This window comes from Lepidochelys olivacea (assembly GCF_965140295.1).
Source record: "Lepidochelys olivacea isolate rLepOli2 genome assembly, chromosome: 6".
Taxonomy (NCBI): Eukaryota; Metazoa; Chordata; order Testudines; family Cheloniidae; genus Lepidochelys; species Lepidochelys olivacea.
In genome coordinates this window covers 38689196-38705415 of record NC_140416.1, presented here as the reverse complement: position 1 = coordinate 38705415, position 16220 = coordinate 38689196, and the positions used below count along the sequence as shown (strand labels likewise).

General features: G+C 39.4%; 1 protein-coding gene across 2 annotated transcripts in view; it reads right to left on the bottom strand.

Moving 5' to 3' along the window:
* Positions 1-15161, bottom strand: part of MPPED2 (metallophosphoesterase domain containing 2) — a 129369-nt gene extending 114208 nt beyond the window's left edge. The window contains exons 1-2 of one of the 2 annotated variants that reach the window (XM_084631208.1): positions 14806-15161; positions 8992-9235 (exon numbers count right to left, since the gene is read on the bottom strand). In XM_084631208.1, coding sequence (XP_084487334.1) covers positions 8992-9119 — 128 coding nt within the window. In that variant the 5' untranslated portion in view covers positions 9120-9235; positions 14806-15161. Of the gene's footprint in view, positions 1-8991; positions 9236-13383; positions 13570-14805 lie in introns of those variants that run through there. The other variant, XM_084631209.1, reaches the window with a different exon arrangement.
* Between the last annotated feature and the right edge of the window lie 1059 nt (positions 15162-16220).

Genomic DNA, 16220 nt, shown 5'->3' with positions numbered 1-16220 from the left:
CTGAGAATTACAGATGAATTAATTCACCTTATGACACTCAGGGGATTCTCTGCTTGACTCTGGTGCTGACTTTTTCAGCTAGCACTTGTCATTTGTGACAACACCGGTAGCCCCTAGGCCAAATTTTATGATGTCTCAGAATAGGTAACTTTGCAGCATTCTGAAAAGGTACATGCTTTCAAGAAATTCCACTTCCCTATGATTTTTCTATCATATCTGAGAAGCTCTATTACCTAGGGTCAACGTATGTTGAGAAAGACATTTTACAGAATTCAGAAATAAGCAAAACCATACAGGCACCATTTGAGGAGAGGGAAGATCTGCTGCCCTGAATTTCGAGGACCCTACAACAGAGTTCCTGCTCTACAGCTGGCTCAGCAGTGAGTTGTTTGTTTTAACCTCAGTAAATGTTGGTAGCTCAAGATTTGAAATCCAAACTTGAGGGTCATTATGTAAAATAGTATTTGAAACTGACGTTTGCACTAACGTTTTTATATTTCTGAAACAGTCAGATAGGAAACAAGCACGAAGGCTATGCGTGGTTACATTACAAACACACACTCATTTGCAGGGCTTTCCTTTAGGCTCTCATTTTAGTTTGCTTTTCTAATGGAGAAATTCAAACAAGGCCACACAAAATAAGAGGCCAGGAATCACTGCTGAAGTACAGAGCCTCTGCCAAACTTGGACGATCCAAAGGGTGCAGGAGTCAAACTCCCTTGTCAGTTCCACAAGGAGTGCCATCTCCTCCCTACCACTCTGAGAAAACAATCAGGCAGTAGCTCTAAACATTCAGATAACAAAAGGTCAGATTGTACCTGCCTGATCCCACTCTTCATGCATGAATGGAGGGGAGGGTCTGCTGCCTCCACAGCAACATCGCTGCCTTCCTGGTATTTCTGGGTTCTATGCTGGGGAGGGACTTGGAAATGCCACATTCAGTGGGGATGAGAACACACATCATTCCCCGACTAGTCCCATGAGGCAGTCAACTTTTCTGTTGAACCCCTTCACAATGACAAACCCCTTTTAATGAGCTGTTCCTAGGCCCTTACTATGTTGGGACTACCAACAATCTGGATGGTGACACCAGCTGGTCCACAGCACATATCTGGCTAGCTCTTGTCTCTTAGAGATCTTAATGGATCAGCAAAATCTGTGGGTCAGACTAATGGTTCCTTTCATTGGAGTCAAACCAGATGATACAATACACAGGGAATTCCATAATGATTCCTAGGGTCTGATTCTCATTTGCAGTAAGGCCCTTTTACACAGCTATGACGGTCCACAGAGGCCTGAAAGTGGTGTAAAACTGTAAGTTACCCCCTACCATAAGGCCTCTTTATGTTGCTAGAGCATTGTCAAAGGGCCTTAATGTAAATGAGAATTAAACCCACAGAATTTTCTTCCATCCAATGCCCATTGAAGTGAGTGGAAGTTTTAGCACGGATATTAGTGGGTACTGGATGAGGCTCTGACAGCTGCTAAAGCCGAAGTTAAAGGGAGTTTTGTCATTGGAGTCAATGAAAACACATTCAGACCCTTTAAATTAGAATGTCTTTGGAGATAACACTGGGAAAACATTATTTGTATAAATATGTCCTATATTTATAACAATAATACATTGGACTTTTACAGCACTTTTCATTCAAGGACCTCAAAGCACTTCTGAAAAGGTGAGTCAACATCATTCTCACTATTTTACAGATGACAACACAGAAGTATAGAGGGTAAGTGACGTGTAGAAGGTCAACTAACTGCACTAACTTTTCCAAATGAATGAGAAACTGGATAGCATTTAAAAATTAAATAAAGGAATGTTTACATTAATGTAGAGTTTGTTAGACTCACAGACTTTAAGGTCAGAAGAGACCCTTGTGATCATCTAGTCTGACTTCCTGCACATCGCAGGCCAGAGAATCTCACCCACCCGCTCCTGAAATAGACTCCTAACCTCTGGCTGAGTTCCTGAAGTCCTCAAATCATGGTTTAAAGACTTCAATTTAAAGAGAATCCACCATTTACACTAGTTTAAACCATTTACACTAGCTTAAACCAGGCCCCATGCTGCACAGAAAGGCAAAACCCCCGCAGGGTCTCTGCCAATCTGACCTGGGGGAAAATTCCTTTCTGATTCCAAATATGGTGAACAGTTAAGACGTTGAGCAGGTGGGCAAACCCACTAGGCAACTACCTGGGAAAGAATTCTCTGAAGAAACTCAGAGCCCTCCCCCATCTAGTGTCCCCTCTCCAGCAGTTGGGGATTTTTGCTACTGACAGTCCCCGATGCACCACATGCCATCACAGACAGTCTCTTTATAAAGCTGTAATGTTAAAATTGATCTGAAGTGCCTTACAAACAGAAAGCAGAGGGAATAGTTTTTTAAATAGAGTTTCACGCAATATACTAAATGTAACAAAGGTTCAATCCTGGCCCCACTGAAGTCAATGGCAAAATTCCCACTGATTTCAATGGTGCCAGGATTTCATCCTTAGGCGCCAGTCCTGCAAACACTTATCTCCATGCTTAACTTGAAGCATCTGAATAGTGTGAATGACTACATATGTTTTAAACTTCTCCACATGTATAAGTGTTTACAGGACTGGGACCCTAATTTGAACTTTAATAATGAAATTCAAATCTCTGAGCTATAAATAATAATAATATGAATACTTTTCACTGCTATGGCACATCCCATTTAAGGATCTTGAAGTGCTTTACATACAATGAATTAAACTTAACAATGTCCTTGTGAGGCAGATAAGCACTGTTATTCTCACTTTACAGAGGAAGAATTTTAGGCACAATAAAATTAAAGGAATACTGGCAGGTCCCAAACTTTGATTTTAAAATAAGCAGTAGCAATGCTTCCATGACTTTTTTAAAAAAAAACCCAGTGGAACAGATCTTTTACAAACAAGTAAAAATTACCATATTTGCATATACCATATTATACCCATTGTTCTACTATATGAGCACCAGAAAATGAAACTGACACTGACTAAATAAAACTGACTAGCCTGTTTTCACTGCCCTGATTTTGCAAACACGTTCAGGTGTGCAAGCCCTGGTCTACACTACAAATTTATGTCAGTATATCTATGCTGCTCAGGGATGTGGAAAATCTGAACTGTAGCAAACTAACTCCCGGTGTAGACAGCATTATGTCTACTGCCTCTCAGGGAGGTGGAGTACCTATGCTAACTGAAGCCGCAAATCTGTAAGTGTAGACAAGCCCTAAGTTTTTGCAGGATTGGGCCCTAATTGTAGTGTGTTCGCTTTTTTATTATTTTTTATTGTTTGTTTTTTAAAAACAGCATAAATACGAAAAAGTAAATACTAAAAGGTAAATCCAAGCAACATACAGGTTGACTTCAATAGGAGCTCCAAGCACAAGTGATTGCTGGATCAACTCCCTATAAGAAGAAAAATATAAAAGATCCTACTTTCCAAGGTTAACGCTCTCAAAATGACTGTGGGTTTAACAATGTAGCATCCCTGTGTAAATAAAAATTTTCCACCATAATTACATTGCCACTGTTATACTGGTATAACTTTCCATGTGGACACCCTTATTCCAGAATAAAAGTGCCTTTTTTTCAGTTTACCTTGTGTTGCTTTGGTAGGACTATATGCTGAACTGGAAAAAGGTACTCTTATTCCGGAATAAGAGTGTTCACAAGTGGTATTATACCAGTATAATGATAGCAATATAATTATACTAGTAAATTTTCCCATGTAGACAAGCCCTTAGGCAAGTTTCCATCGATTGCTGTGTACTGAGATTGCCACCTTCCTTAATCCCAAGTGGTGAATTGTCCTTAAACCATACCATACATTTAACATGGTAATCCTTACTGCTTATATAGCACTAATCATCTTCAAAGCACCTTAAAAACTATGACCCCATTCCTACAAGCTATTTTGCATTGGTGGACCTTTATATCTGGGTAGATCCCCAAAAAAGTAAATGAGGATCGGTCTACATGGACTAGTTTCCAGTATCAGGACCTTCAATTAACAAATCCTCTCAACACTACCATGGAGTAAATAATGTTCAAAAAATGGTAAGTATTTTCCATTAAAAAAAATTAAAATAAAAGAATAAATTGACTTTTTCCCCAAAAAACATTTTTCCTGAAAATTTGTGATCTTTTTGTCAAAACTAAACAAAAATATGTATTTTTATCAGGCACTAATAGAACACTTTTCAGTTTTGGGGTTTTTTTCCCCCTTCCCATTTTCACATTCATTTAGTCTCTTTTCAAGATGAAGATAAAGGAGGAGTGGAGTGGGAGGTCTGAACTCAGAAAATTGAAAAATTTTCAGTTTACTTAAAATAAAAACAATTTTTTTTGTTTCAAATCAAAACATTTTTGATTCATTTCAATGAAAAATTTAAAAAATGAACATTTCTGTGAAAGTTTTCATATAGTTGCACAATTATTATTTGTTAATCAAAAAGACCACCCCTAGTGAATAAAACGGAGGAAAGGAGATTAAAGGTGGCCTAGAAAAGGTGGGGTGGAGGTGTGGGAGAGGAGGCCTTTTTTGTTTTGAGTTATTATTGCTTGCGTTACAACAACACACAGAGGCCACAAGCCACAACCAGAGCCCAGGAGTGCTGGGTGTTGTATAATCCTTCAGTTAAAAAAAAGTTCTGCCCTGAAGAGTTTACAGTCTACATAAATGATGCATGTATTTGATGCATTTAAAAGTCTTGAAGGTCATTTTATTTTTAAAGATTTTTTTCTTCCCATGTTTCTTGATTATATTAGAAACATTCCGTACCTTGTTTTTCCTAAATTACTCTATGGATGACTGGAGAACTGGTAATGAAATCACAATTATCGCAGAAGTGAAACTTGTTTGAGAAGGAAAGAGATTTTTATCCAATCTGATTACAACTATCTGTGTTGTATTTGTTTTTTGGTTGGTGTTCTGTTTTGTTTTCTTGGTTGGCCAGCTGGGTTTTTGATACCTATTTAATTCAAATGCCTAGTAAACAAATGAAAGGAAAGTTATCTTTGTCAAAGGTTCAATTAAGAACTATGAAAGATCCCAACCTATTTCTCGGAGTCCACCAATGAGACATCCAGCAGAATCAGGAGGGGAAAAAATATATTCTTGATACTTTTAACATAAAATGAGGAAACAGAAAAATCTGGGAGGAAAAGTGACCTTTCACAGCTTCTTTATACATTCTTAAGCAGCAAAAAGGGACACACGTGCCATTTGTGGTGTTTTTTTCCTTGGAAGTTTCCCTTTAAGCATGGTACAATCAGGTAGTTCCAAAACTATAGAACGAATGGATTTTACAAAATGCAATAGAAATAAATTCTTTAAAATATTAATGAAAAGAAGGATTTTTGGTCTTATGGTGTCTGCAAACCAATCACTGCACCACTGTGCACATACAGAAGAATCAGATAGTGAAAAAGTGAAACTGGCCTTGTGTCACCTGCTCAAAGTGAAGGCAGTGCAAAAATTAAAAACGCATAAATGGGGAAAATTATATTAAAGTTGCACAATTCTTACAGTTTAGTAATTAAAGCTGCTATGAGTAGACAAGAGTAGACGAATGTGGGTTTTGGTTGGCTGGGGTATTTAATAAATGACTTTTCACCTGACAGTACCCCTTTAGAGCGCTGCATCCACAGCCACAGGAAGTGTCAGAACCAGGATTAGAACACAAGAGAAACTGGCTCTCTGTTCTGTGCTGATTATACCATGTGTCTCTGTCCCAACACATCAAATAGAGGGGGAGGAAGAAGAGGCGGACAAAGTCTAAGTAAACATGTTTCTGATCTAATGCTGCTGTTTTACACTGATACATTTCCACTGATTTTTAATTTACACCAATGTGAGATGAGAATCAAGCCCCGTGAATGCAAGAGACATGTATGCAGCTCAGTCAATTCAGAATTAATTGTATTAAATAGTCCTTTAAGGCTTATCCCCAACCCTTGCCTTCACACACAGAGGAACACACACACACACACGCACACAAAGGAGAAACTGAGATGTGTTGCACACATATAATTTTGAAAATTCCTTGAGAAGAAAGCCTGGGAGCTAGCATAACAGCTTGGCCTTCAAACTCAGTTCTACCTTAGACTATGGATTATGGTGTTTAGAATAAGCAATGCAATATAGCGGTCCCTTGGCATGGGCTTGTATACTCTAGTATGCTCAGTGCTTGTATACCCTTTTGTTCATTTATCAGCTTCCCAACACTCTTTTATCAGGCTGCATTGTAACTTTCCAATAACAGGAAGAAAAAAGTTCTTCGAATTCTTTATAGAGAGGCATTAACAAGGTAGTCCAATGAGAAAAACAAAGCTGCATAAAAGATTGGCAGCTGCAGCAGTGTGGCATTAATACAGAGACTGACTGATAAAAAGAGCAGGTGTGCTTTTGAAGAAAGGTTTCTTAGTTATTTTTGTCTTTTCCAATTTTCTCACCCAGATTTTTGCCTGCTGATCCCCCAACTCATGTGTATGCACACAGCTTCCATTATAACACCCTGGAAAAGCAAATGAGCATCCTTTTCTGAAGCTCTCACTTCTCCATGATCAGAGACAACTCCATCATCCTGATTACTCACACTCACAACTCTGGTGACATATTCACCTCATCTCTCACCTCTGCACCCACATCCTGTCATTTCTTCCTCTATAGCTTCTCTAAAATCCAGCATTTGCTCTCCATTCCTAATGCCAAAATTTGCCTCAACTTCTGCAATCTTTGGCTTTCTGCACTTCGTAACTCACCTCACTCATTCTCTTCCTGTTTAGTCAAGATTTTGGTGCAAAAATCATTTCCTTCTCCCATCACTCCATCTCTTTATCATGTCAGACCTTTTTTTTATTCTTAAGTGTTGAAATCAAAGCAGCAACATTGTAGTTAAGAGTCTGTTTTCATTTTCATTATGTTGTAAATTATAACCTCAGATTTTTAATTCAGACTAGGGAGTTTTTCAAATCCAATGAAACTATCTGCCAAACTACTTCTGGTTTAGAGATGCACAAAAATATTGAAATTAGAGATTATCATTATTATTATTGCCTATTTCTAGAACAAATCAGAGATGCATTTTGAAAAGTAAAATTTTTTTTAGTCTTTCAGCCATTTTCAGGACCTTCTGAAATCCACGATAATTTCCTGTTGCATTCAACAGGAATTAGAAGGGGCCCTTCAAGAACAAAAATTCTCTCCAATCTACAGTCTGGATCTTAGGGGTTATTCTGAACTCATTCTGTACACAGAAATTCTATTGATATTGATGGGAGTCAGCAGGGCAGCCTGGAGTGCAGAATGTGCAATGGAGATCTGCACTGCTGATAAGAGATCCACACTGTGGAGCAGAGGGGAGAGTTTTGCCCTAAAAGCAGAGTAATGTGATCTTTTCAGCTACAACAAAATGTAATTAAGCTAAACACTTCCAAGTTTGGGAAGTGACTACTATTCTGAACTTATCCTTTTAGAAGCTCCACTGATGGTTTATGATTTTAGGAATATTGTTACTACAGGAGAAGTCCCAGGAGAAGGTGCTCAACTGTTGGACTGTCAGCCTCTTGACAGGATTCTGCAAAGCAAAAATGCTATGAAGTGGCATGCTACTTTAGCACTTTGACTATGCAAAGGCCCTATCAAATTCAATAGCGTGACAATGTGCAAAATCCTGGTTAACACAGGGGGCCCCTCTGAGGTCCAAAGCCATCCCTTTTGTTTTATAGTTTAACATACATTTGAGACTATTAAGAAAAAAAGAACTTAAACAGAAATAGTTGATAAGGATCTGACTTAGCCAAACAATGGGAAGGAAATTCAAAGTTAAAGCTAGCACTTAGTTCTTAGCACTCCCCATTGTGCCTAGATACTATATTGTAGAATGATTTTACAAGTCATACAATACTAAGGCATAACACCGTGAGGTAAGGAGCCTTAGATCTGAATTTCCCATGCTTTTGTTGGTTTAAGTTCAAGCCATGAACATTATTTTAACTCGGTATTTGTATTTCTTGGGACTAATTGTTTCACAATCTCTGAATCCTTGTTGTGAGTAGAATACAGCATGCGGCACAGGTTCCACTCACAACAAGGAAGACAAAGGATTCAGTGATCAGAGGACAATTAGTCCCAATTAGGCCTATTTTTAAAAAGAAAAGGAGTACCTGTGGCACCTTAGAAACTAACAAATTTATTAATAAATTAAATTTATTAACTAATAAATTTGTTAGTCTCTAAAGTGCCACAAGTACTCCTTTTCTTTTTACGGATACAGACTAACACGGCTGCTCCTCTGAAACCTAAATTTTTTAAGAAATAGGTCCCTCCGGCAAGTTACAGTGAGATCACTAAAGTTACAAGTGAACTTCAGAACCTGGCACCTCATACACAATACTGTATTCTGATGCGTTTCAACAAGGATATGTGTACAGTAAAAATGCTACAAAAAGAAAAGGAGTACTTGTGGCACCTTAGAGACTAACCAATTTATTAGAGCATAAGCTTTCGTGAGCTACAGCTCACTTGACACAGCTTCGCTGCTGCAGTGCTTCAGTGTAGATGCTACCTACCCCGACAGCAGGGATTCTCTTGTTGGTGTAGGTAATTCACCTCCCCAAGAGGCAGTAGCTAAATTGATGGAAGAATTATTCTGTTGACCGAGCACTGTCTACACTGGGAGTTAAGTCACCTTAACTATGCCACTCAGGGGTGCAGACTGTTCAGACCCCTGAGCAAGGTTGTTAACCCAACTTAATTTTCTAGTGTAGACCAGGCCTAAGTCTGTGCCATTGGAGGGCAAAGTCATTAGCATCTAGAGGTGATGGAACACTATTTGTAAAATATGTTATGTAACAAATGTTGGCAGTTTTCGTCAAGTAGTTTATTCGTCAAATCACTTGTTCTAGCTTTCAACCAACTGTCCTATTGACACACCTCATTTTAAATTAGCTTCAAAAATCAAGGTTAAAAATACTTACATATGTACATGTGGAGGCTGGAACCTGCTCTGGTTGATGTTGTAGTGTGTAAATGCCTGGGTTGGATTTGAGCTGTATTCATCCACTGTTATGGTAACTTTGCCTTGTGAAGGAATTCCATGAGCCATCCTTCCTCCTTATAGACATGAGCAATTTACAACTTTCCAGAGCCAAGAATGGCGGTGGGCATTGTGTTCCAGCCAAGTTCTGAACCCAAGGATCTCCTCATCAACACAACAGAGTTCTACAAAAGGAAGAAGAATAACACAAACACAGTGTTTAAAGTCCTGAGATTCCAAAGAGATCAAATTATGGCTGAATTTCAATCTAATCCTATGCTGATATTCTTTGGAAATTTCTATCTACATATTTCTAATGTACCCATTTATTTTAGTATCTGGCCACTAAATGTTAATTATACCTGCATCTTTTTTTTAAAGCTTCTTCACTTTGCACTGTTTTAAGTACCTTTGTAGTATGGATGGCTTAAAATAAGACTTTGTTTACACTACAAAATAATCTGTGTGGAAAGCCCCAGCTAAGTGCCCCATATTTACTATTCCTCTTAATTTTAAATAAACATCTAGTGCTAATTATAGCTGTGAAAGTGAATAACTGGGCCTAAATTCATGAAGGTCAAATGGCTCTTGTCAAATGCCTGCACCCTCTTCGAAGCATAGTTCACTTTACAAAGTTGGTTACATTTCGTCAGATCTTTTTCCAGCTGAATATAAGACAGCCCATCTTACAAAGCTATAACAAAAGGTAAACTCAAACCAGTTTGGTTCAAAGTATTTATATCTGTCAAAAGGAAAACTGGTATTTGAGCAGCATTACCAATATACTCATTCTACCTGCAACAAAACTAAGCTTTCTATACACTTTACGTAATCAAATAGTTGTGATTTATTTGCTGCTATTACCAGCCTTCTCTCAGTGCACATATAAAATTCTATTAATGAGAATTCTACATATATATACACAAGATAAAAGTAAAACAAGCTCCTCTGCCTATACACACACGCCTGAGTTACTCACAATGGGCCAGTCACTAAAGTACCAACACCTTTTCTAGTGCACCAGACATCATCAAATTCCGGTACACGTACACACACACACACACACACACACACACACACAAAAAGCCATCATAAAGAATATGAGCATTCAGAGTGGAGAAGCCCGGTGATCTAGCAGTGTGAGCACAGGCCTAAGAGCCAGGAACGCCCAACTTCTAATCTCAGTTCTGACTCCTTCATAAACTCATTCCGCCCCCCTCATCTGTAAAATGAGGATACCAAGACGACCCTACTTTACAAGGGTATTGTGAAAATTGATCAGTTAATGTCCGTAAAGCGCTTTCAAGCTCTGTATAAGTACTATTTATGGGCCAGATCCTCAGCTGGAGGATCTGGCCTTAAATTACTAGATGCAAGGAGCAGGTTCTTGTATTTATGTGTAAATTACAAGAGTAAATCTCCATTTGCTGAAATGAGAACATACAAACTAGGAGGGAGGAGACTGATCTGAAACTCAGGCACCAAACTATGCAATATTTTTCCTACAGTGATGCTCTTGGACTACTCTTAGCTCCCAAACAGAAGTATGTTTACTACATGCAACATTAAAATTTTGAAATCTTTGCTTTGTAATAAAAATATATTTAGATTACAAGACTAATTTCCAGTTTGGCATAAAAATATTGCAAAAACACCAGACAAATGGCATATGGCCTGCCATAGGCCATTTATTTTATTATTTTACAACCTCAGGCCTTCCTCCGCTTCCATATGTTAGTTGGGCAAAGAAATTTCTTCATTCCAGGAATAGGATTCTCTCATCCATTTCCAATATCAGTAAAAAGCAGAGAAAATTAAACTAAACCTTAAAATTCTTACCAAGAGAGAGAGAGCTACTTGTGATTTTGTATGTTTCAGTGAAATCACTGTTTGGTCTTTATACTAATTTGCCTTCACAAGAACAATACTAAGGGTCTGAGGGATAAAATCAACAAGGCAAGATTTACTAAATCAAATCTTTGCCCTGTTAATTGTGATGTAAGATACATGTAATAACTGCTCACGAATCATAATGTGGTGGTTTTCATACCAAGTTTGCAGCTGTTTCCTTAATTTCCCTCACAATTATATTTTACTGTTATTTTGCATAACAGTAAAACACAACACCTGCTTCAAATTGCAGTCCTGTTCTAAGTACTGTAATTCTTTTGAGATACAAACTATTAAGAGTATGCAGCGTAAAAACTGCATAATTGCACTGCACTCAAAAGTAAATACAAATGAAAACATCTTCCCGTTGAAGAAATGACTGTCATTAAAAAGAATGTTAGCCATCAAGGCTTGAAGGGGAAAAAATACACATTTTTACACAAGAACTTTAGGGTTTACATACATTAGGGAGTAGTGTGGAAATTACATGCCCAATCTTATTTTTTTGCAATCAAAATCTACTGTGTAAAACGGAGAAAATTAGAAGCAACCACAACCAAATTTTTGCCCAGACTTTTAGAAAGGCTATGTACTTCCACTAACAGTATAAGCAAAAGTCAGAACATTACATTTCCTATTACGAGTAACTCAGAAGAAAATTTAATTTGCTCATTAGAGTGAATTATACACAAAGATAATATTAAACATCATTTTACAGTGTTTATAAACCTATTACAAAAATATAAATTTCAGCTAACTAGCATACAACAGAAGTACTAAGAGGATATTGGACAGTCATATAGAAAATACTTTTAAGTTGTTTCATTGTAATATTTAAAGTAAAAACTTCCCATAGTATTTAATTCTAAATATATACCTTTATGCTTAAATAAGACTAAGTTAAACAAAGTATCGAATTAAACTGAAAGATAACAACGAAAATCCAAAGTGAAAAAAAGTCAAATATATGACCGGGAAGCTGATTTTAATTTCATTTTCCTAATTTCCCTTGAATGTTTTATATACCAATACAGCTCACCTATCAGAGGTGTCAGATTATTATCTTTTTTAATGTGGAGTTCTTTGAAGAGAATGTCAAACAGAAGCAGAGTATTTCAGAACTTTCATAAACAAAAAGGAAAAAAAGGCTTATTTTTCAGCACTATTGTTCTTCTCATCCCCCTGACAGTAAGCACTCACTGAGAGGATGAGCACAAAAGGATAGCTGCCTGTTTTTTTCATAGCTGTCAAGTGCAACCTAGTATGCAAAATTTGCCACTTCTTACCTGATAGATTTCTTGCTTAAAAATTAACTATAAAAAGGATATACAATCCACTTTATTATATCATGTTTTACTAATGATATGCCAGAGGTTATTCTGGGAATGCCAATAGCTATCTTTCAGCCTGTATTTATGATTTAAAATGTTATAAAGAGACACCTTAGTGCATGGGTCTGTTTGTTCAGTTTTAAATCTATAAAATGTACAAGGCTGGCACTTTTTAAAACAAAAGGCAGACATTAATTCTATACTACAGCCTACTTTTCTAAGGAGTATTCATACTGAGCAGCTTTTACAATTTTATTTTAATTCTACCTGTAATTAAAACATTATACATAATAGCTCTTTGGACTTATTAAAAAAAATCCCCCTCAAATTTAAGCACTTGTGTGTCCTCAATTTGATCAATCAATGCTTTTGCTCTTCTGACTGGTATTAGTTGGAGAAAATTTCAGTCTGTCAAGACTGAAGAGGGGGAAAAGGGGTTAAATTAGATGTTAACGTTTTCTTTTCAAGTAGGCTTCCAATATCTGTTATATCAACGTTGATAGAGCAACAACATATTTAAAAAATACTAACACAAGCCCACCACAATAAATCAGATAGTTATTTGGTCTCTCATAGGTTATTGCAGGATGTGCTTGTGATTATTTAACAATTTGCCCGAAATCGCTGCAATGTTGTACAGTTCTATACTTTTCATGCAACTCCAACTTCATCCTATCCATCAAGAGTGGTGCATATATCAGAGTGACACCGCATATACTAAGAATAAACGTGTGTTTTAAAATTTCATTCTGGACAACACATTACCCACTCTGCACACACCTCTAGATAAGCGCTCGCAGACTTCAAGAGAGAGCGGGAGGCACGAAAAGTTAAATCAAACTAATGATGCCCACAGAAAGCTTATCCAAAAACTATTCACACACACCTTGAGTCGCACAGAGAAACAAACGCAGCGCTGTACATTCATAAATACCACCACCCTCCCACCTCCACACACACACCGACTTCCTCTCCCTTCATGTGTCTGTGGAATAAAACCTCATGGCAAGCCGATCCCTCGGTATAAATGATGCAGATGCCAAAATGGTTCTTTCTGTAGCACTCAGTACTAGGCGGAAAAGGCAGAAGTGGTACCAGTCTCCACACGCTACCTCCTCTAGCAGTCAGTCCATGCCCGGCTGCCGCCTCGTACTCTCTGGGCACCCTCCGTGCTGCTGTTGTGAGTACGCTGGGTGCTTGGCTCGCTCCCTCTCACCCTCTTTTTCCCCAGGCTCGGATCGATTGATCACAATCTGTGGCCAATGGCTCTGACACCGCACCATCCTGCCTTTTGTACAACATCCCCCTTTTCCCAACGTCATTCATCCCATCCGATCTTCCCCTTCCACTAGAGGAGCTGGCATTATAGCCCAGATCAAACACACACACACACACACACACAGCCAGAGCCCCCAGGAAGCACAAACCCGCCCTGCAAGCTCCTGCATTTGCAATTGCTCTTGTGTTTATTATTTCCTCGGAGAAGGGGGGCATTTCTGCTTTTTTTTTTTTAAATATATAAAGTTTCTATCCTCCTTTTTCCTCCCCGCTCTCTGAAATTAATGCACGTTATTTTTCCACGCCCACATTTGCACTAAAACTGATTTTTTTTGGGGGGGGGAGGGGGGGTACGAGCGACATATTCAACCAACAAGAGAATAAATGCTTTTTATTGCAGCTGTGTCATTTCCACAATTCCCCCCCCCCCGAATATCCTTCCTCTCTAAAGGTTTCCAAGTGCCCTAGGCCTCTGGGATCAGGATTTCAAAGCATGTTTTAAAATGTAGTTCTCTCGCATTTAAAATAGACACAGAAACTCCAGCTCTGAATATAAAAGAAACCGGTTTCCAATCGGTACTTTTCTTGGAGTCTCGCTTCCCCCCGCCCCTCCGGTTGCCTGCTTTGGTGGGGGGGGGAGGAGAAAAAGCCCCCTTCAAATGCACAAAAAAATCGGAGCAAACGCTACATTTCAGTTTGAATGTAACTGTACTTTGCATTTCGCCCGCTTGATCTGCGTTTCCTTGGTCTCTCCAGCAAGCAAAATGCTCCCTGGCCTACCCTCCCCCGGTCGTGCTCTAACATTATAACCCCGATCACCCGAGACTTTCTAGTAAACAGCCAGGAAAATTCATCCCATTTCTCTCTCTCTGCTGCCAAATCACTTCCACCACTACCTCCCCCCCCAGACAAGAAATAACGCAGTGGGGGAAGGGGGGGGGCTTGCATGGGGTGGAGGGAGGGAGACAAGACACTCAGCTCAACAAAATAATTAGCTTTTCACTCTGCAAAAAATAAGCCCCAAACAAATGAAAACCAACCCATCCAGCTAAAATGACCATTCTGGTGAACGGAAAATAAGCAGCCAGTTTTATTCTTATTATTGTTTAAAGCAGCCTGGCTCAGGCGCTGCTGCGCTAGACCCTGTCTGATCCCCTTCTACTTGTACATGACAAGGCACCTCTAACCCGAGGCTTTGTGTTTTGTTATTTTTCCATTTGATTTCTCTCCCCTTCTCTCTAATCGGGGTTGATTACCTTTCTTTTTCTGGCTGCTGCTGTGTGTCCTAGGGATGCCTTCAGTGCTGGGAGAGGAACCGATCCATGGGGGATTTGAGAGAGCTGGTTAAGAGAAAGGCTGGAAGGTGGAGATTGGTGTAGCCAGGGCAAAACCTTCGACCCTGAGGGTCCCCCGGCTGGCTGGAGAGTGGAAACGAGAGACACGGAGAGAAAGAATGAGAGCAGAGCCTCGATCTGGGAGCGCGAGAGAGACAGAGGGGAGAGAGAGCGAGAGCAAAGAAGGGAGAGAGCAGAGCCGTGCAGTGCGAAGGGACTGCCACTGGGGTCAGGGAGCAGAGCACCAGGAAACAGGGCGGCCAAGGAGCTCTGCACACACACACATACAGCCAGCCAGCTCCTCCTGCTGCTGCCTCTGACTTCACTGCCCAAGCGGGGGGGGGGGCACAGCTCTTCTGCCAAACTGCTGCAATTCCCCCTCCCATGGAGCCTGGAAGAGAAAGAAAGGAGAAGCGCTGTGTTAGTTGGGTCAAAGGAGGAAGACAGGCAGAGCATCGCGTCTGAAATAAATAATAATAAAAGGCAGGAGATTCAGGAGACTTTTCTGGTAAGGGAGCACACAAACCAACCTGCATAGTAAGACCTGCCCAGTCCTGAAGGGGGGAAAGCCCTCAGCTGGGGCTAGGTGAGAACAAAGTAGGCATACTTTAGGACCAAAAAACCCCAAAACTCTGTCTCCCCCAGATTTCTGCACTTCTGCTTTCCCTCGTGAAAAGCACATTTTCTGTAATGCAGGGGGTACAATGGCTGGTTGAAATGTGTTAATTGCTCTATAGCAAGAATTAACCTCAGTGCCCAGGAGAAAGCGTAATAAACATGGTTTTTTTAAAAGAAAAGGAGGACTTGTGGCACCTTAGATGGTGCCACAAGTCCTCCTTTTCTTTTTTGCGGATACAGACTAAAAACAGCTGCTACTCTGAAACCCATGGTTTTTTTAGTAGAGTTTGTTGGGATTTTTCTTTCCTCCCCCCCTTTCCTCCTAAGAAGCCTATAGTAATTGTGTCAACGGTCACATCAGAAGCAAAGTAAACACTGGAACTGTTTGTTCTTTTTCTCTGAAGACAACAAATGGAAGAAAAGACTTCTAAAACCATAGAGTATAAGTATGGGCAAAAAGGGGAGAGAAATGTCAAAGAAAACCCAGAAAATCATGTTGATAAATCTGACCTTGAAGAATGATGCCCAGTAGGGTCCTATGCATTTAAAAGTACTGCTGGCTTTGGCCAGCCTTAGGATATGCGTGGCAACTAGACCTAAATTTCTTGCTGAAGACAGCCTCACAGATCTAGACTATCGTCAGATAGAAATCCAGTGTGAGAGCAGAGGCGGCAGCGGACATATGCAACAAATTAACCATTATCCAACTAAGCAGCCTA